The following is an 18,893-nucleotide window of genomic DNA, read 5'->3' as shown; positions in this document are numbered from 1 at the left end:
CGTGGGGTCTCAAGAACTCTTCCTCATTCCTGATAGCCTGGAATTAAGGCTAGTTTGTTTTCCACCAAAACTTTATATTTTGAGATGAAGTATATTCTAATACATAACTTTTTTGATAAAAAATCCCCTTAAATTATGATTTTTTTCCAATTATTGTTATTGCAAATAACATGATTGGCTTTTTAGGCAGACAAAAAGGAAAGAAAATTCGGCTCCAGCACCACTCTGAAACTGTATGATTGCTACAGTTTAAAATTTTGCTTTTTCAACTTTTCAATCTCTGCAAATTATATTTTTCTAAATGAAATTGTAGTACTTCCTCTGCCTTAAAGGTAGTATGAAAACAGATTTAAAACAATTGCAATTTGTGTGAATGTTTTTCAAGGAAAAATCATTTCCCGATCATTTCTTCCCAGAATACATCATCCTCGCACAGTAGAGCTGCCAGGGATCTCTACTGGAGCAATGTGATTGGCTTATAAGTACATGAATAATTATACAGCTCTGAATGCAGAGTGGAAGTGCAGAAAGAATGAAAATAATTCTGATGTATTTAAAACTTCTACTTTTTCAGTTGTATGAACTAACAATTTTTCAGTTGTATGGATCGAGGCTACAGAGATATTGAAGCAACTGAGAGTAAACCAGTTGGGTTTGGCAGGACCTAAAATAAGTTTCAGACTTTAACCCTACATGCAGTTTATCTTAACATGTGTGAGCAGCTTCACTGAAGTTGAGGCATTTGTTCATATGTGGGAAGCTTATAGCCTACTTAAACATCATTGGGAGCAAGGCATAGAAGATGTATAGTAGTGTAATTTCAGTGAATCCTTGGCACTTCCAGCGTATACCATAGAATTAACTGATTTCCAAATAGGTTTTGCAGGTTGCTTTTTAGCCTTGAGAACCATTTTTTTGTTTGTTTGTTTGTTTGTTTGTCCAGTCAAGTGTATCATTATGATCTATTCTAAGTGTTCTTCCCAGGCTCAAAAAATGCCTGTGTCATTTTCATGTTACCCTGAAGAAGAGCATTAGCATGAGGCCAGTGTTTCTGAGCAAAACTGCCTGATTTTCTAAGTTACAATTTAACTTGTAACTGTAATATTTCAAGATACTCGTTTAACCAGATAAAAAGACATTTGTATAACATATGCTTTTTAATCAGGGAAAATAATACATTACAAGGTGATTGAGGAGCATGGCTTTTAACAGTTATTTGTAACATTATGGCAGACTCACTTTCATTTTAATATAAGGTTTTACATTCAAGAGAACTGAAAAGATTGTGCCTCTCTGCTTTTATGAATTTAAAATTCAAATGATCAAGACCTTAGCCAAAACCAGATGTTGTATCTGAGCCTAACTTTTCTAAGTCAATGACATATAAAATGCAGACGTATAATGGGAGATTGACAACAAACTGGAGACAGATACTCCTGCTGCCAGCACTGTAAAGAACAGGCTGTATGTTTCTCCTGATGGATTGGTGCAGATACATACTGCTGTCAGGTGGAAGAATATGGCTTCAACTTTGCATAGATATCTTTCATCCTTTGAGAATACATTTTTTTAGCTTGAAAAGATGTTCAGTAGCTTAATGAATGACAAATAGAATTTACTTTGATATATTGTATTCCTATGAATGTTTTCAGTGAAACAGGAAGTGTTGACTTACATTATCACTGCATTCCTTTAGCAGGCAATACTGTTGATCTTTGCAAGGCTTAAAGTTTGATGGTAGTCACACTGAAACCAGTAAAAGTCTTTGACTTTGCCTCTATGGGCTCCATGTTATGTGAGGGTCGTGTGCTTTGATTCTAATTCAGTTGTGTGGCTGGCAGAAGTGTGCTGAGAGAGGTATTTTCCTATGTGCAAACTGTACTGATTTTTTACTATCTTTCCTATTTTTCTAGTGGAAATTGTGGATTCTGTGGATATCTACCTCAATCTCCTTCGAAATATCTTTGACTTCAATGCTATCAGAAATTTGCTGACCGGACCCAACCAGATCAAAATAAGGATTGATGCCATGAATGGAGGTATGAAGTTAAGCTGTTATCAGGACAAAATTGTAGGTACATTGCAATAGCTTCCCAATAAAGACTGTAGACCACAATAGTTGCCCAATAAAAGTACAGAGTATCAAAGTCAGAGATTTTATTAAGGTTAAGAATAATAAGAAAGGATTTGAACATATGCTAGTAACAAGAGCAAATCTAACAACTGATTAGGTCCCTTATTAAGCAAAGAGGTTTATCTTTCTTGGTAAAGAAGTGAGGGCCTATGGGTAACAGTGAATAACCACTGGAGCAATCTATCAAAGATAGTTGGGGATTGTCCTTTGTTGTGGCATCACATCTAAAGGCTTTCTGGATGAGATGTGAACTCTAAAGAGGACCATGTGTATGTGGACAAACTGTCTTCCAAAGTTGGTTTTAGCTCTGCATCTCTGGATTATGCTTTTATGCCTGTAGGTGTTGATAGTTTAACACTGACTTAGAAAAGAGTGTTTTGTCAGGAGTGTACTTTTGGTAAGAACCTGAATTATTTTTTACTGTTATTTTACAGAATTAGCACCTACCTTTTCTTGAACACATTTGTTGTCTAGTTTTACCTCACATTATAGTTGCTCCAGTTAGCAAGATTTTGGAGTAAGGTAGGAGAAAGAGAGAACACCAGGGTGTGATTCCTTTTTACTCTGGGTGACCTGTTCTCACCTGCCTCAGGGATGCAGAGAACTCAGTCAGTGGTTAACAGTCCCGTCAGCCACCGAATGCAATACTAGTTATGCTATATAACAGCATGAGCTGGGGTCTTGGTTGCCCATATCTTTAACAAAATAAATAAGTTATTTTGAAGTTAGTCTTGAGGAAGTTTTTATTTATTATCTACATCGTAGTAACTAAAATGTGGTGAAATTCTTTGGTGGAAAAGCCTGTTGCAATTTTAACATGAATTGGAATGTTAAGTATATTTCCCAGTTGTATTTCCTTACTGTTTACTTTCCTGCTATTATGTGTTAAACTGTTGTTTGCATTCCAGGGCACATAGAGTAGCATCTTATTTTTATTCTAGTGAGAAAAACCCTCTATGTGTATGATAACTTCTTTACTTAGTAATGGGTGAATAAAACTTGCATCTTTCACCATGCAGTGATTACTTTTGCACTTCCACTACTGGGGACCTGGTTTTTCAATGCTGAATTGCCAGTTGATGTTCACTGAGGGGACAATCACACATCCCTCTGTGAAATGGTAGTTTGGGTTTTGTTGTTAGGACAGATGTATAGGATTGCTCCAAGTATGTTTCCTATCAAGTCTCCATGGTGCTGTGAAAACTTTGAAGTGTCAAGCATACGCTTTTGTGACTGCATGGCAGATTTCTGATTTTGCAGTTATGGGACCTTATGTGAGGAAAATCCTGTGTGATGAATTGGGAGCCCCTGCAAATTCTGCCATAAACTGTATTCCTCTGGAGGACTTTGGTGGACAGCCTCCTGATCCCAATTTAACATATGCAACTGCTTTGCTAGAGGCTATGAGAGGTGGCGAGTATGGATTTGGAGCTGCTTTTGATGCTGATGGAGTAAGTATTTTGAGCTGTCTAGAGGTTTCACCGTAGCTGTTTTGTCTGGGGTCAGATGTGGGACATGTAGGTATAATTTATTTGCCTTTCAGTAAGCCCTTGAAGCTGAAAATGGTATTACTTTCAGGTACAGATGATAGCATTTGCAACCCATAAATCAGACACACATGTTGTCATTTGTCTCTGCAGATGACTGCAAATCAAGCAGGAATTGAATGACAAATGGTAATTCTTTAAATATTAGTCTGGTTTTATCTTGTACTGTTGTAACTTTTTTATTTCCTGATTAGGAAGTCACAGGATATATAGGTAATACAGACTTGTCACAGTAATAACTAAGTTAAGTTCTTTTTGGTTGACATTATAAATTGAGGGATTTTTTAGCTAAATAAAGCACTGAATCATAATCACTGTTTGGTTTAGATGTTTTTTTATGTTTTATTATTATCATTATAAATAGCAAAGTGTTACATAAATAACTTTTTGTCCTGACAGGGTGGGAGAAAGATGAAAAGGTTCTGAAGAACTGAGTGTTTTTTGTTGTCAGTAAACACAAAACACCCTCCTACTCCCTATATAGTGCGTGTCATTGGCAAAAATATTCTCCTACATAAGCATTCCCTGGCAGGAACAGACCTACTGAAGTGTCATGTAGGAGGCTGAAGCTAGGACTGATCTGGGAGCTTTGATTTGCAAGGCTGGAGGGAGTGGTGATGTGACAGTGAGATTATAAACCTGCCAGGATGTTGCCAGTAAATTAACCTGCTTGAAGAGGGATGTGAGTAACCCAAAGACTCTTCTTTATTCCCCTGCCTACAGTGGATCTAATAAAAGAAATTACCACTCTCCAAAACATGGAATTTAAGATGCTTATTTGAGTTTGTTTTGTTCTCCAGGACCGCTACATGATCCTTGGCCAAAATGGTTTCTTTGTTAATGCGTCAGATTCACTGGCTATAATTGCTGCCCATCTGTCTTGCATTCCATACTTTTGTCATACGGGTGTCCGAGGATTTGGCAGGAGCATGCCTACCAGCACAGCCCTGGACAAGTAAGATGAAATACTTATTTGTATCACCTTGGTCATTATATTAGATATCTCTCTGTTTTGTACTATGTAGCAGTTCCAAAATCGTGAAGTCTTTTGATAAGAGTTTCTATTTTTCACAGTCTTTATGTGCTTTATTGTTTTAACAAATTCTGACCATATTTTGGTCTTACCTAAACTAATTTTACCAATGTTTACTTGAATGAAAATAGGTCAGTACAGCCTGGAAAAGAAATAAATAGGATAAATCTTTCTGAGCCTTCAAATAACTTGACTTGAAATTCCTTTTCCAAATAACTTTACTCTTGTTCTTAGTAAATAATTGTTTACAGCCTGATGCAGCAGCTCTTGAAATTCATGGAAGTTTTAAACAGATAAAGTACTAATTGAGTACTAAACAAGCTTTAAAAAAAAAACAAACAAGCCAACAGCAAAACAAAACCAAAGAAGCCTCTCTCCCTTTCCCCCTCCCCTTATTTTAAACCATTTAAATATGTCATCTATTATGATACAAAATGTCCCACAAGAAACTGCAGGCAATCATAAAATCCATCCCCAGTTTCAGGGCAGGTTAAAAGTATGCCTAAAGATATTTCTGACAGGTCCAATCTGCTCTTAAAAGATTTGCTGGATATACATCTTGTGTTAGCAGATGAATTTTGAGCAAGTCTCATCCAGGCCTCCATTTCCTCAAAAGACAGGCATAAGAGGATTAAGCTGAGTATTATTGTCGTACATATTCTGCGTGGAAGAACATTCACTGTGTCAGTCGTATCCAAGTGTTGATCTGGTTGCATAGCTTAACTAATACAAGAATGACCTATTGCCCTGTTAAATGTGTTTAATCAGGAAACGGTAATTTCAAAGCGAAATCTAGCTTGGATGAAAAGGATGATTGCTCTTGGAAAACCAAGGGTATTAGGGTGCTTCCCTAATTAGGAAATTTCTGAAAGTTACTAAATTCAGAGGTAGCAGCTTCCTTTAGTACTTGACAGAGTCTTCAGAGAACTGTTACTTACTTGTAGGTAGATGGTCTAGTTTAAGATGAGGCCAGGGTTTCCAGTAGTTTATTTATTCTGTTCAGAGATCCAAAAATCTAATTGTTTAAGTGAGAGCTACCATTATATTGAAATACTGTGTAAAAAAATAGAGGCTAATTTTTGGATATAAACCCTAGGATATCTGTATTCCTGTATGACTTGAAGAAACCATGACATTAAATATATTTGTCTTTTTTTCCTAAAGTTCAGTAAGTATTTCTGAATGTATGAATGTTTTTAATAACGCTGTGACTATTTGAATTATGTTCTTGACAATGTTTGCTTGACCGTCTGAAGCGTAGATCATCTCATGGTGATGACTGCCTTATTTAGTTCTGCGGAGCTAAGTCTGATTATTAAATAAAACTGAGTGATTGATAATGATGGAAGGATATAAATATTTTCTGAGCCATTCTTACAAATATTTATTATTATGAACTTTGCAGACTGTATCCAGGACACTTGAGTTTTTTTTTTTTCTTTTACTTCATAGTTGTATTTTTTTTTCCTGAAGATTTTAAAGTTACATGTTTTCAAAGCTGGTCACTTTTGTGACTCATTTGCACACATAGCAGTCCAAAATATTTGAATTAAGCTTTTCTGTAAAAAATGCCATAATGTTGTCCAGCGATTTTCAGGCTTTTGTGGCCAAAATCAAATAATCTGCTTAATTTATAAGAGCCAGTGCTGAACTCACTCATTGAAGAGCCCAGCTTAGTTCTGAAATCACAGTTAGTAGTTCTTAAGCAAGTCACTTCTAATCGTCAAATAATAGAATGGTTTGGGTTGGGAAGGACCTTAGAGATCATCTAGTGCCAACCCCCTGCCATGGGCAGGGACACCTTTCACTAGAGCAGGTTGCTAAAAACCCCGTCCAACCTGGCCTTGAACACTGCCAGGGATGGGGCAGACACAGCTTCTCTGGGCAACCTGTGCCAGTGCCTCACTATCCTCTCAGTGAAGAATTTTTATCTTGTATCTAATCTAAATCTGGCCTTTTTCAATTAAAGCCACTCCCCCTTGTCCTGTCACTACATACATATCAAAGTTAGAGGCTGCATGGAGACCTCATAGCAGCCTTCCAGTATCTGAAGGGGGCCTCTAAGGATGCTGGGGAGGGACTCTTCATTAGGGACTGTAGTGATAGGACAAGGGGTAATGGGTTAAAACTTAAACAGGGGAAGTTTGGATTGGATGTAAGGAGGAAATTCTTTCCTGTTAGGGTGGTGAGGCACTGGAATGGGTTGCCCAAAGAAGTTGTGAATGCTCCATCCCTGGTGGTGTTCAAGGCCTGGTTGGAGAGAGCCTTGGGTGACATGGTTTAGTGTGAGGTGTCCCTGCCCATGTCAGGGGGGTTGGAACTGTATGATCTTAAGATCCTTTACAACCAAAATCATTGTGTGGTTCTCTAGATTTCTTGTAGGCCCCTTTAGGTACCGGGAAGCTGCTGTAAGGCCTCCCCTGAGCCTTCTCTTCTCCAGGCTGAACAGGCCCAACTCTCTCAGCCTGTCTCCAAAGCAGAGGTGCTCCAGCCCTCTGATCATCTTCATGGCCTCCTCTGGACTCACTCAAACAGGTCCATGTCCCTCTCGTGTTGGGGGCCCCATAGCTGGATGCAGAACTGCAGGTGGGGTCTCACCAGAGCAGAGTAGAGGGGTAGGATCACCTCCCTCGACCTCCTGGTCACGCTCCTTTTGATGCAGCCCAGCACACGGTTGTTTTCTGGACTGTGAGCACACACTGCTGGGTCATGTTGAGCTTTTTGTCAACCAACACCCCCAAAGTCCTTCTCAGGGCTCTTCTCAACCCATTCTCCTCCCAGCCTGTAGCTGTGCTTGGGATTGCTCTGACCCAGGTGCTGTAGAGTGACAATATTCCTGTCCTGGGTTCAGCATTAGCAGTCATTTTTTCTCCTTCGTAGTAACTGCTGCATTGCTGTGTTTTTTTGACTTTTCGGCCTGGGACCAGTGCTGATAACACCAATGTTTTTAGTTACTGCTCAGGTGCTTAGTCTGACCAAGGACTTTGTGAGTCTCATGCTCTGCCAGGGCGGAGGCGAAGCTGGGAGGAAGCAGAGACAGGACACCTGACCCAAACTAGCCAAAGAGGTATTCCATACCACAGCACATCATGCCCAGGATATAACTGGGGAGTTACCTGGAAGGGCTGGCTTACTGCTCGATCGGGCTAGATCTTGATGGGTGGTATTGTATTCTCTTCCCTTGTTATTTCCCTTATCATAATTATTACTGGTGGTAGCACTAGTGGTTTGTGTTATACCTTAGTTACTGGACTGTTCTTATCTCAGCCCATGGGAGTTACATTCTTTCGATTCTCCTCCCTGTCCCAGGGTGGGGAGGAAGCAGGGGGAGTGAGCGAGAGGGTGCGTGGTTTTGATTTACAGCCTGGGCTTAAACCACAACAATTCTTTATTTCTGTATTTTGTTGTTCTAACACTAGAACTAGAGAAATCATGTTAAAATAAAGATGGCTGAAAAAGACACATCAACATTTATAATAGTAGGTGTAGTAGGATAGCGAAAATAGTGCCTAGGAAAAGAAACTTAATTCCTGTTCATTAGTCTTCCTGAAGACTAATGTCTCCGGAGGTCATGGGCCTCTGTCCTGAAGTCTGTGCTAGAGAGCAAATGAAAAACACCTCTTCTGATGGTCCGTCTGTATTGTGTGGCCACAGTTTAGCCTGAATCATTGAACTAGAGCTTTTCCTTAGCTGTATTAATAAACTTATATATAGTATTTCAGAGAAAGAATTTTTAAAATGTTATACTTTTTCCTTTGAGTGTATGATGATGTGTTGTTTAATAGCTCTTCAAAGAGCATTACTGAACTTAAACAGAGGGAAACAATAATCCATAAGACTCTAAATATTGCTTAGGAATACAGCACTAACAAACAGAGCAGTGGATTACAGGCGAATTTACTCAAGACCTTTAACATTTACATGTGTTTGCTTGAAGTGGCTGGTGGAATATACTAACTAGTATGTACTGTAGGGAGAGGTAACACTTGACAGGAAACATCTGCTTTAATACGTTCCAACATCAACAGGATTGCGGCAGTACATCTCCAGGTTTCAGTTCTTTAGTTATATGTACTCTTAGGTTGGTGTTCTTTTTCTTCAGGGGAATGTGAAGCTATGTACCCTGTTCAACAAACTGTTCTTTTTTTCATATCATTGTATTCTGATTTATCTGATGTCTGCATAACAGGAAAGGAAATGAAATACTGAGATGTTAGCTAATGGTTTACAAAATGAGAATCACAAGGGTGAGTAGAATTTATTTCTGTAGGAATTACGAAGCTGGGTGGCTGTGGAAAATAGTAGTCAAGTCTGTATGGGAAGAGAGTTGTTGAGAGAATACCATGGTGTCTAGCGTTACCTGGTACCTTGTTTCTGTGGCCAGGTCATTTCAACAGCATGTAGGTGCTTTGATTATACTCATCTTGAGAAAAATGTAAGCACCTTACCCTGCAGCACCCTGCCAGTTTACATCTGGTAGCCTATCTTTTCATGCAACTTCAACACCAGTGTTCTGTCTCTGATTGTCCGTTTACTATATGGTCAGCTAGACTCAGGTTTTAGGGAAGACTCCAGGGGCAGTGACTCTTCTGACTTATTTAGAGAAATGTCTTCATGCAGAAGGCCAGAGATGTGATGAGCTCCAGACAAGCTGCCTTGGGTGCAGGAAAGAACCTGAACCTTGGAGCACGAAATTGTTAAAATCATAGTGCTAGTTATAGTGGTGTCCATTTTGTTTGAAGCACAGCAAGAAGCTTTGCTTAAGTTATAGAACCATAGAATCATTTAGGTTGGAAAAGACCCCTGAGATCATTAAGTCCAACTACTTCTGCTAGTCTTGCTCTTCTTCCACCTGTTCCTTCTGCTATTTCCCCCCTTTTTCTCCTCTTTTTCTTCCGGCTTTTATTTCTTCTATTCTTTTGCTAAACACTTCCTCCTAATTTTGTTCATCTTCATTCTTTTCATCTATCACCTTCCTGTGTTCTTTGCTCTCTTCCTCTTTTCTAATCTCTTACTGATCCGGTTCCTCCTCCTTTTCTTCAAACTCTTCCTCTTGCCTCCAGATGCCTTCTCATCTTGCTTGCCTCCTGTTGGCTTCTCTTGCTGTCTTCTCCTCCTCTTTCCTTTTCCTTCCTGTTGTTTCCTCCTCTCCTTTTGCTTCCCGTTTTCTGCTGTCTCACCCTTCTCCCCCGTTGCCCCTTTCCAGTTCCTTCCTTTTGCCTCCTCTTCAGCTTCCTGTCCCTTCCTATTGCCTGCTCCTTTTTTTACCTTCTATGTGCCTCTGTATGCTTGTTTCTTTAATACAGGAGCCTCAAACATTATAAGCATCAGTGAATGTCACAAAGACAGGTTGGAAAATATTAATTCAAGTAACTGTCTTCTTACAGGTATTTTGTCCAAGGTACCTAACAAAGTTTGCCCAGTTACGGCAAAGGCAAAGGATACAGTTCTGCTTACTCATTATTAGTAGGGGAGTTGCTCTCTCTTACTGCTTAGAGAGGAGCAACACTGCCCAGTTTTTACTTCATTGTAAGAAATAGGAAATAAAGAGTTGGCTGTTCAGTAGAGATTGTCCAGAAGTGGTCCTTTCTTCATCCTCAGCTTAGGTCAGTTTGCTTTTGTCTCTCGCTCCTACCTGGAAGAACTAGAGAAGCAAATTAAGGAATCTTTCCAACATAAAAACTTCTCCAAGTTATAAATACATATTTCTATGTGGAGGATACTGCATTCACTCTGTGACTGTGATTTGTTCAAGTTATGCCAGTTGTGACCTCAGTGTTTTTATCTTTCTTCAGTAAGATAAGTCAGTCTCACTTTCTCTTATCTGGAATAGGCTTGCTGTGAATTTTTTAAGACACCTCTGTCAAACTGAGTCCCTGTCACGTACAAGCAGTTTTTAAATTAGATGAAGCCTGAAGGACAAGTACTGTTGTGGAATGCTGCAGAAGGACAACTGCATAAAACCTTCATTAGTGTCATTTAAGATGTCTGGAGCATAATACAAGGTTTTTGAGAACTGCAGTGGGAAATTTGGTCAGGATTTGTAACTTTAAAGATAACATTGCAATACGAAAAATAGCCATGTATGTCCTCCATGTACCTGTATATCTAATGAAGAACAGCAGTTTTTTTACAGAGAGGTGTACTGAAAGCTCTCTTCATTCAAAAGAAAAGATGAGTTGAAAACTATGCAGTGCTCTGTTTCTAGCTTAACTTTCGGCTGTAGGTGAGGTCAGTTTATCTATCAAAGTTAGAGAGCAAGATGTGGTGCTTTGTGGGACATAAATACATCCTGTAAGCTTGATTGCTCATGTTAGGAAACATGTTTAATCATAGTTCTCACAAACAAACTTTTGTCCAGGCTTAATATGCCAAACGTGAAAAAATATCTGAGAAAAATAAACTTTTTCCAAAACATCCTGAGCAGGCCTTGCACTATGCAATGGAAGTCCACAGTTTTCTTAGTGTTGCATCTGTCTTATGTCTCATAAAGTGTACAGCTACGAATGAACAACAGGAGTTCCTAGAATGTCCTGAAAAAAAAAGCCCAAAAGCATTTTAATTCAATCAATCTGAGGATTCCCACGTGGATTAGTATGTCTGAACATGCTTGTTATCTGCCCAAGAACAACCTCTCCCATCACAGGATTTTATTTAAATGGTTGACCTTCCTGAAGAAGGCTTCCCACTGATTTCAAAGAAAACTTATGGCACAGAATTTCTACAGAATTTCTACTTCTTACGTGTATTAGAAGATAATCTTTACTAGATTAGTGTGATTGTTTACAGATTAGGAAGACAGGAAATTCTGGGTGTTTGAAAATCTCTGTAAGCCTCTGACAGAGCTAGGGTCACATTGTTTGAAGATGTTTGAGAGTCAATCTTACTTGAAGTTGTAGTCATTTTCTCTGTTTCTGTGAACATTATCATAAAGTTGTGAAGCTGCTTTCTTCCTTAGCCTCCCCAGCCATGTATCTCAGCCACACAGAGAGTTTGCCAATTCTCACTTTCTAAAATCCACAGAACAGTTTGCAAAAGAGAAAAAGCAGAACTAGTGTAAGGAAGAAAATCTGAATTGAAATGGCATTGTTAGGGGCTTCTAGAATAAATAATATCTAACCAACCTGATTGCCTGGGTGATAAACCAATTATCGGTAAGGTTAGGGCAGCAGATGTCACCTACTGCCATTTTAGCAAAGGTTTGATACTGTGTCCCACTTTATTCTTGTATCCAACACAGGACTTAATGATTTAGATGAGTGGACAACTAGATGGGTAAAAATCTATTTTGGTGATCAGGCTCAAGGGCTGTTGATTAATGAGCTGGTAAAAAGGGGGGTATTGTATGGGTCTGTCCTGTGACCTGTCCTGTTTAACATCTTTATCAGTAGTCTGGAGGAGGGGATGGAGGGCACTCTAAATTTGCAGATGACAACCCCCCGCAAACTGGGAGGCGTACCAGCTGATGTGCTGGAGGGCAGAGCTGGCAGTCAGGGGAACCTGGACAGCTGGATGAACTCCACAGATACACATGGTGGAAGGACAAGAAACAATGATAATAACTTGAAGCAAGGAAGTTGTTCAGTGTCCAGCTGGGTAAAGTCATAAGCAACTTTGACTTACCTCATACCTTGGAGTAGAGACCCGCCATGGTCACTTTCAATTTGAATTGTTTTATAATGCTGCGGCCCTACAAAGAGACCTTTGCTGGTAAGTCCTCGGGCTACCAAGATTAAGACTGCCTGTACTCTTTCAGTTCTGTAGTCACCATGATTAACAGCAAGTTGGTGTACAGAAAACCTTGATGTTGCCTTAAATTATTTACTTCATTTTCTTCTAAACCAAGGAATTATCCAACTGGAGAAATTACACTTCTGATATGTACCTAAAGCTATAGTTTCTCTAATATTGAGACAATTCAGAGTACTGAAACCCCAGTTTGAATTACACTCAGTACAGTTTTGTACCACATGTTGTGGTTATATTCACATCTGTTTTGCATCTTTGTCAATGAGCATAGGCACAGTGCCTTCTGAGTCAGCTGACCTCATTGTAGTATGCCTAAAAAAGCTAATGATTATGGGCCACCTGTACTCCTGAGGTAATGGAGGGTCTTTTCCTTGTGGTTAGTTCATGGGATTATTGAATTTACTGTAACAGACCACAGGTCTTGCCAGTCATTAGTGATGATATTACCGAGGCTCACTTCTGTAAGTTGCTGTAGAAGGATATAAGGATAATACCTTTCCCTTTTCTCCATTTATGACTTCCCTTCTATTTTTTTGTTATAATTGCATCTTCCTGACATTTTCTGCATAATAAAAGAACTTGTTCCCTCTTGCCTTCACAGACTATTTTTACTGCTGAAAAACTCAGGTTTTGTGAGCAGCAGTGATCATGCAAGATTTGGGGCTAGATCAGAAAATGTCCCTGTTTGAGGGTGGGGAAGTGTGGAAGCTTGAGTGTTGGTAGTTCCTGGTTCAAGCTTTTTTTTCTTTCCTCATAGTTACAGAGGAACACGTTACAGACCCTTCTGACATTCCATTGTTGCACTAAATAGAAAATTTTTTCTAAATCCTTAATGGGACAAAGCCTGCTACTGAAATTAATTTGTGTCATTTTGTGCTCAGTTGTGTCTTCTGTTGGTGGGTGAATTTCCTCTTCCAGGATAGGCTTGCTTTAAACAGTCTGAGACTTTTTGTTTCTTTATGTTCTTTCCACACATTAAAAAGGTTATCCTCACATCTGCATTACTCAGGAAGCCAGTAACAAGGCAGGCTGTTAACATGGCATACTACAGTGTAGCAATGACAGCTGTTTTTCTGATGTATATACAAAAACCCCTGCCTTTGCTTGAAGACCTTAACTAGTCACAGGCTGTAGTCTTGGAAGTGGGACAGATGCTCCTTACACAGCTGCCTTATACAGTCAGCTGCAGCCATAGAACAGACAGTATCTTTCCTAGGACAAGGCATAATCTTTCTGCTACTGAGCCATGGCAGAATTTGGAGGCTAAAATAAGCTTGGAATCTTTAAAAGAATTTCATTTGTTACACCAAAGTTCACTGAAAATGCTAGAAGTCAGCATACTGTATGTATTGCCATCTGTTCACTTCGTCCTTTACTGACAAGAAGGAGTTAACTTACCCTATAGGCATGTGAATACTGAAATAGTAATGAAAAGTGATTCTTGTGTCTTAGGTAGGAAGGGCATGAATAACCTTGGGGATTACTGCAGTACATCTGGAGAGCATGGCCACATGCTTGCCATATGGTTGGACTTTTCATTAGTACTATGAACTCTGCAGTCAAACCTCGGGTTCTGTGTGGATCTACAGTACATGTGTATGTAATCTGTCACTGTGGCAGGCTCCCCAGGGAAGCGGTCACGGCTTCCCATCAGGATTCAAGGACTGCCCGGGTGATGTTCTTAGTCATATGGTTTAGTTTTAGGTAGTCCTGCAGGGAGCAGAGAGTGGGACACAATGATCCTTATGGGTCCCTTCCAACTTGAGGTATTCTATGATTCTAATTTCACCTCACAGGGACTCTGAGCATTGTGCCAACTGGTTATATTATGTGAAAGACAAATTTTTTGGAGGGTACGTTGCTGCCAAAGCACATCTCTCCCTCATTGTATACTCATAGAAACACTTGCGTTTATTAGTTGTCTTTAGCAAAGCAGCTTTTGTCTCTTGCTTTTAGCACAGCCATGTCTAGATATTTTATATGTCAACAGCTGTTTCTAGTCATTCTATTAGAGCATGTGTGGAGGAGACAATGAAGTTTTCATAAGGCACGGAGTCAGAGGGGCTCTGTCCTGAAGGTTATACTTCCTTTGAGAGCTGACTTTTGAAACATTTACAAAAGTGGGTGCGAGGTTATGCCTTTTGGATTTGAATCTCGAACTGCTGACTAAAGCAACATGAGACCAGCATTTGGTGTGGAACATCATGATAAGTACATCTGTTAGCATCCCACACACTGAAGAAAACAGTCCCATAATAAGAAAGAGTTAACACAGGCTGCATCTTGTGCATGCTTTCCAATACATTTGTAACCAAGAGAAACAGTTGAAAACAACATCAGTTACTGTAGTATTTTTTTGTTAGAAGCTTTCAAACATGGGAGTTTGAGTTCCTGGAAATGCACAGTTCAGAAGGCAGTGGTGGCATTTTCATGATCATGCATGTTACACACAGGATGTGTCTGTGTTATTTATATTTAAAAGAACAGTAATTTCCCCATATATATATAGCTTGTGACTGTAACGCAGAAGTGTTTTTTTCATCCTAGCTGATTTGGCTGGGAGACCTGTGAGAATTTTCATGGTTTTATTACTCAGTTTCCGAGAAGTATGGGCTTTGCTGTTCTTGAAACTCATTAGGGTTTTGCTGTTAAAGTGTACTGCTAAAATAACATCATGAGGTTGCCAAAATGTTACAGTGTGGACTAAGCCACAGCCTGTAAACTTCCATAAAGGATTGTTCTTTTTTATTTCATTTGGTAGTACAGATCTCAGGTGTGATATGTGTAGGGCTACTACAACATCAGAGGAACCTGTACTCTGTGTGTTTATTTCCATCACTAACTACCAAGATTCAGCAATACCATACATGAGTATGTCCTTTTATTTAAATATCATAAACATTACTAATCATTATAGGTAATACAGGTTAAAAGACATCCACAGTCACTGTAATTCGTACTGCTTAATGGATTTTCAGTGCCCTGACTGTTAGCTCCTTGTTCAGGCTTTTTACTTTTATCCTTTAATTTTTACTGTGTTTTTACTGTATTTTCCATCTAGGAAAAGTGAAAGACAATTGACACATTTGGCTATTTTCTACATCTAAATACCACAGTACTGTGGCAGAATTTGCTTTTCCCCTGCTTGAGACTGACAGAACTCTATGGAAGAACTTGGAGGTGTCATGCTGAAGGTGCCGTTCCCTATCCCTTTTTCCACAGTAACTCTTACTGTTCTTCTGATGGGTAGGCTTGCAGCATTCTGTGATTCCTCTGTAGTATGCTAGGGAGGTTCCTTAACGTCACTGTGCAGGCATTACAGGTGGTTTGACTGGCCTGCAGAGTATTTCTGTGATTTCAGAGAGGTACCAAAATGTCTCCGTACGCTGAATGCTTGGGTTGTTAGAAAGTTAGCTTAGTCATAGATCTATTTGTAAATTGGAGAATTAAGTTCTTTAGCAGCTGCTCCTGACTGGCTGATGGCTCAGTGCTGGGGTAGTCTGCTGGATTGTTTGACCTCTGCAGTCATCCAGTGTCATATTTTTCTTGGTATATTTCTACCTCTGTGAAGATCTATTTCTCAGGGAAGGCCGGGCACAATGTGATCGTAAGGAGAGCTCCTTTGTGGGCCAGGGAGCATTGGTTGTCAGCCTTTCTGCAGTAGTCCAACCAGCTCTTGGCTCTTGATTCTTCCAGAATCAACACCTACACCCCTCCTAGTTACCCGAACCTTGCTGAGATAGTTCTTCAGAAACATAAGGAATTGTGGTCTGAGATCATGAACCTGTGTGTTCTCAGGAGTGCTGCTGTGAGCTGATAGATCTGTAAGATTAGTTCCTTTTGTTCAAATGAATCAGTTCCCCATCAGGTACACCTAAAGCTCTCTTAGCTTCTTTTTGTCAAAACTCGTACAAGCATGGTTTGTTTTGCTCTTTCTCCCATAATTTAGAAATGCGTAATAGGCTTGATGTGTGTTGGTTTTGCCAATTACAGATTTTTACTGACATTATTACCAGTCTATGAGCTGCATGCTCCCTATCCATTTAGAATCTTTTTTGTTTTTTCTTTTTGCTGCTTTGCAAACATTGTCTTTGTGGTGCGTATCACTGAGCCTGCATCATCACAGGGTGAATTTAGGTTCTTGTACCTCACTAGGACAAAGTATTAGTAGAACGTCCTGCTAAGTTTATTGTAATAGTGTGTAACTATAGCTTAAACTAACCCGTCAGACCCTTACTTTTCTATCGTTATAGACACCATCAAATGCAGAATGAATCAAGCTCCACATGTCATATGTTTTCAGAGCACTTTGTTATTCGTACCAGATAAGTATATTCTTCGTTTCACTAGAAAGAGTTGTGGAAAGCCTGGCAGTGTCTTTTTGGAAATTCTTCAAACAGATCATTCAGCACATTAAAATTTGTTACTAATGAATGGATGAGAGTCTTGGCAATGCTTTAGCATGCCTGAAAGTATTTCCATACCTGAGATAAAATGAGCAAAGTGTCTACTGAGTTCCTCCTGTCTGTTGCTCATGCCCCAATTTAAGGAGAGCTGTTTTACATGCCTCCTTACTTAACAAGCTATCTTTAGGGTCTTTTAAACATCACTATGTGACTTGAGAGATAGCTGGGAAGTCACCATAAGTGACTTGAATACATATGGGCAGAAAATCAGAAAAGAAAAATGACTTTTTAAAATTCAGTAACTGTTCATTCTAGGTTTTCTTCTCCCATGTGGATCTGACAAACTGGCCTCCCTCCCACAAGCTTTGGAGTCCATCTCAGCTACAATTCATTGATTTGACTGATACCTGGACAATCTATTTGATGAGCCTTGAGTACAAGGTTAAATAAAGTCATATAAGGGACAGAATTTTCCTACTGGTACTTCTGGTTAAAGGCAAAGGAGGGGTCTGCAAGAGCTAGGCAGGAAGAATACATGCTATCTGTAGTCTCAGCATAAACATTTCATCAGTTCACTAAAGAATCATTGGGCTTCCTTATGCTGTGTGTCTGCAGCATCCTGGTTTTCTATATAGATGTACACACAATGAGGAGAAACCACAAGCAAGAGTATGAACATACCCATTTTTGCACATTGAAATTACTTCTTCCCTCCCTTTGAAACAATAAACCTTTCATCTTATCTTTATTTACACAGACCTGTTCATCTTGGCATCATTTTTTGTGTCTTCCTAAGGGCCCTATTTCTGCTTGCAAGGTACTAGATTTGTTAGCAGATTTCTTGGAAATGGCTCTTAGAGTAAACATAACCAGTCTTGCTTTATAATAGGGGTGCTTAATACAATAAAGCAAAAGAGTTGACTTTTGCTTCTTGGCACCAGGTCAGAAAAAACTCAAGCACACTTAATTTTTGGGCTCATGAGAACCCCAGAGATTTGACTGGAAATATGAAAGCCTGTGTAAAAGTTTATTTAAAAAAAAAATGAATGTTGAATGTAGAAAAAATAAATTTAGCACAAATTTTTTCCATGTTTTTCCTAGCTTTTCCATGACTTTGATGTTTTCACTTTTCCCCCATTTTATTATGTACTATCCTCTTTACTTTTTGGCAGTGATCCCTTGTATAAAACACTTGTCCTGTAAAGGAGAAACTGAAGTTGTGCTGTGACTGAGTCAGCATCCCTTAGCATGAACCTCCGAGGTTGCTTCTCTTCATAAATCTCAGCATGGGTGGCATGCTGGAGCAGGGCTGAAAAGATGTAAGAACACATGGAAGTGGAAGGGGTAGGGCTGATGCCAACCTCATGAAGTTTAACCATGACAAGTGCAAGGTCCTACACCTGGGTTGCAGCAATCCCAGGCACAGCTACAGGCTGGGCAGAGAAGAGATTCAGAGCAGTCCTGCAGAGAAGGACTTGGGGGTGCTGGTCGATGAGAAAATGAACATGAGCCGGCTGCAGTGTGTGCTTGCAGCCCAGAAAGCCAACCGTATCCTGGGCTGCATCAAAAGGAGTGTGACCAGCAGGTCGAAGGAGGTGATCCTGCCCCTCTACTCTGCTCTCGTTAGACCTCACTTGGAGTACTGTGTACAGTTCTGGTGTCCTCAACATAAAAAGGACATGGAACTGTTGGAACAAGTCCAGAGGAGGGCCACGAGAATGATCAGGGGACTGGAGCACCTCCCGTATGAAGATCGGCTGAGAAAGTTGGGGCTGTTCAGCCTGGAGAAGAGAAGGCTGCGTGGAGACCTCATAGCAGCCTTCCAGTATCTGAAGGGGACGTATAGGGATGCTGGGGGTGAACTCTTCATTAGGGCCTGTAGTGGTAGGACAAGGGGTAATGGGTTAAAAGTTAAACAGGGGAAGTTTAGATTGGATATAAGGAAAAAATTATTTCCTGTTAGGGTAGTGAAGCACTGGAATAGGTTGTCCAGGGAGGTTGGGAATGCTCCATCCCTGGCGGTG

General features: G+C 39.8%; 1 protein-coding gene across 1 annotated transcript in view; it reads left to right on the top strand.

Moving 5' to 3' along the window:
- PGM5 (phosphoglucomutase 5) overlaps window positions 1-18,893 on the top strand; it is a 65,880-nt gene that overhangs the window by 10,855 nt on the left and 36,132 nt on the right. Inside the window, exons 4-6 of the mRNA XM_061344476.1 lie at window positions 1,914-2,039; window positions 3,395-3,585; window positions 4,482-4,636. Coding sequence (XP_061200460.1) covers window positions 1,914-2,039; window positions 3,395-3,585; window positions 4,482-4,636 — 472 coding nt within the window. The remainder of the gene's footprint in view (window positions 1-1,913; window positions 2,040-3,394; window positions 3,586-4,481; window positions 4,637-18,893) is intronic.

The sequence above is a fragment of the Neopsephotus bourkii genome, unplaced genomic scaffold, assembly GCF_033783945.1.
Source record: "Neopsephotus bourkii isolate Nb327-2 ecotype Australia unplaced genomic scaffold, CSIRO-AGI_Nbou_v1 NB_220, whole genome shotgun sequence".
Lineage (NCBI taxonomy): Eukaryota > Metazoa > Chordata > Aves > Psittaciformes > Psittacidae > Neopsephotus > Neopsephotus bourkii.
This window is presented reverse-complemented; position numbering and strand designations above follow the sequence as displayed.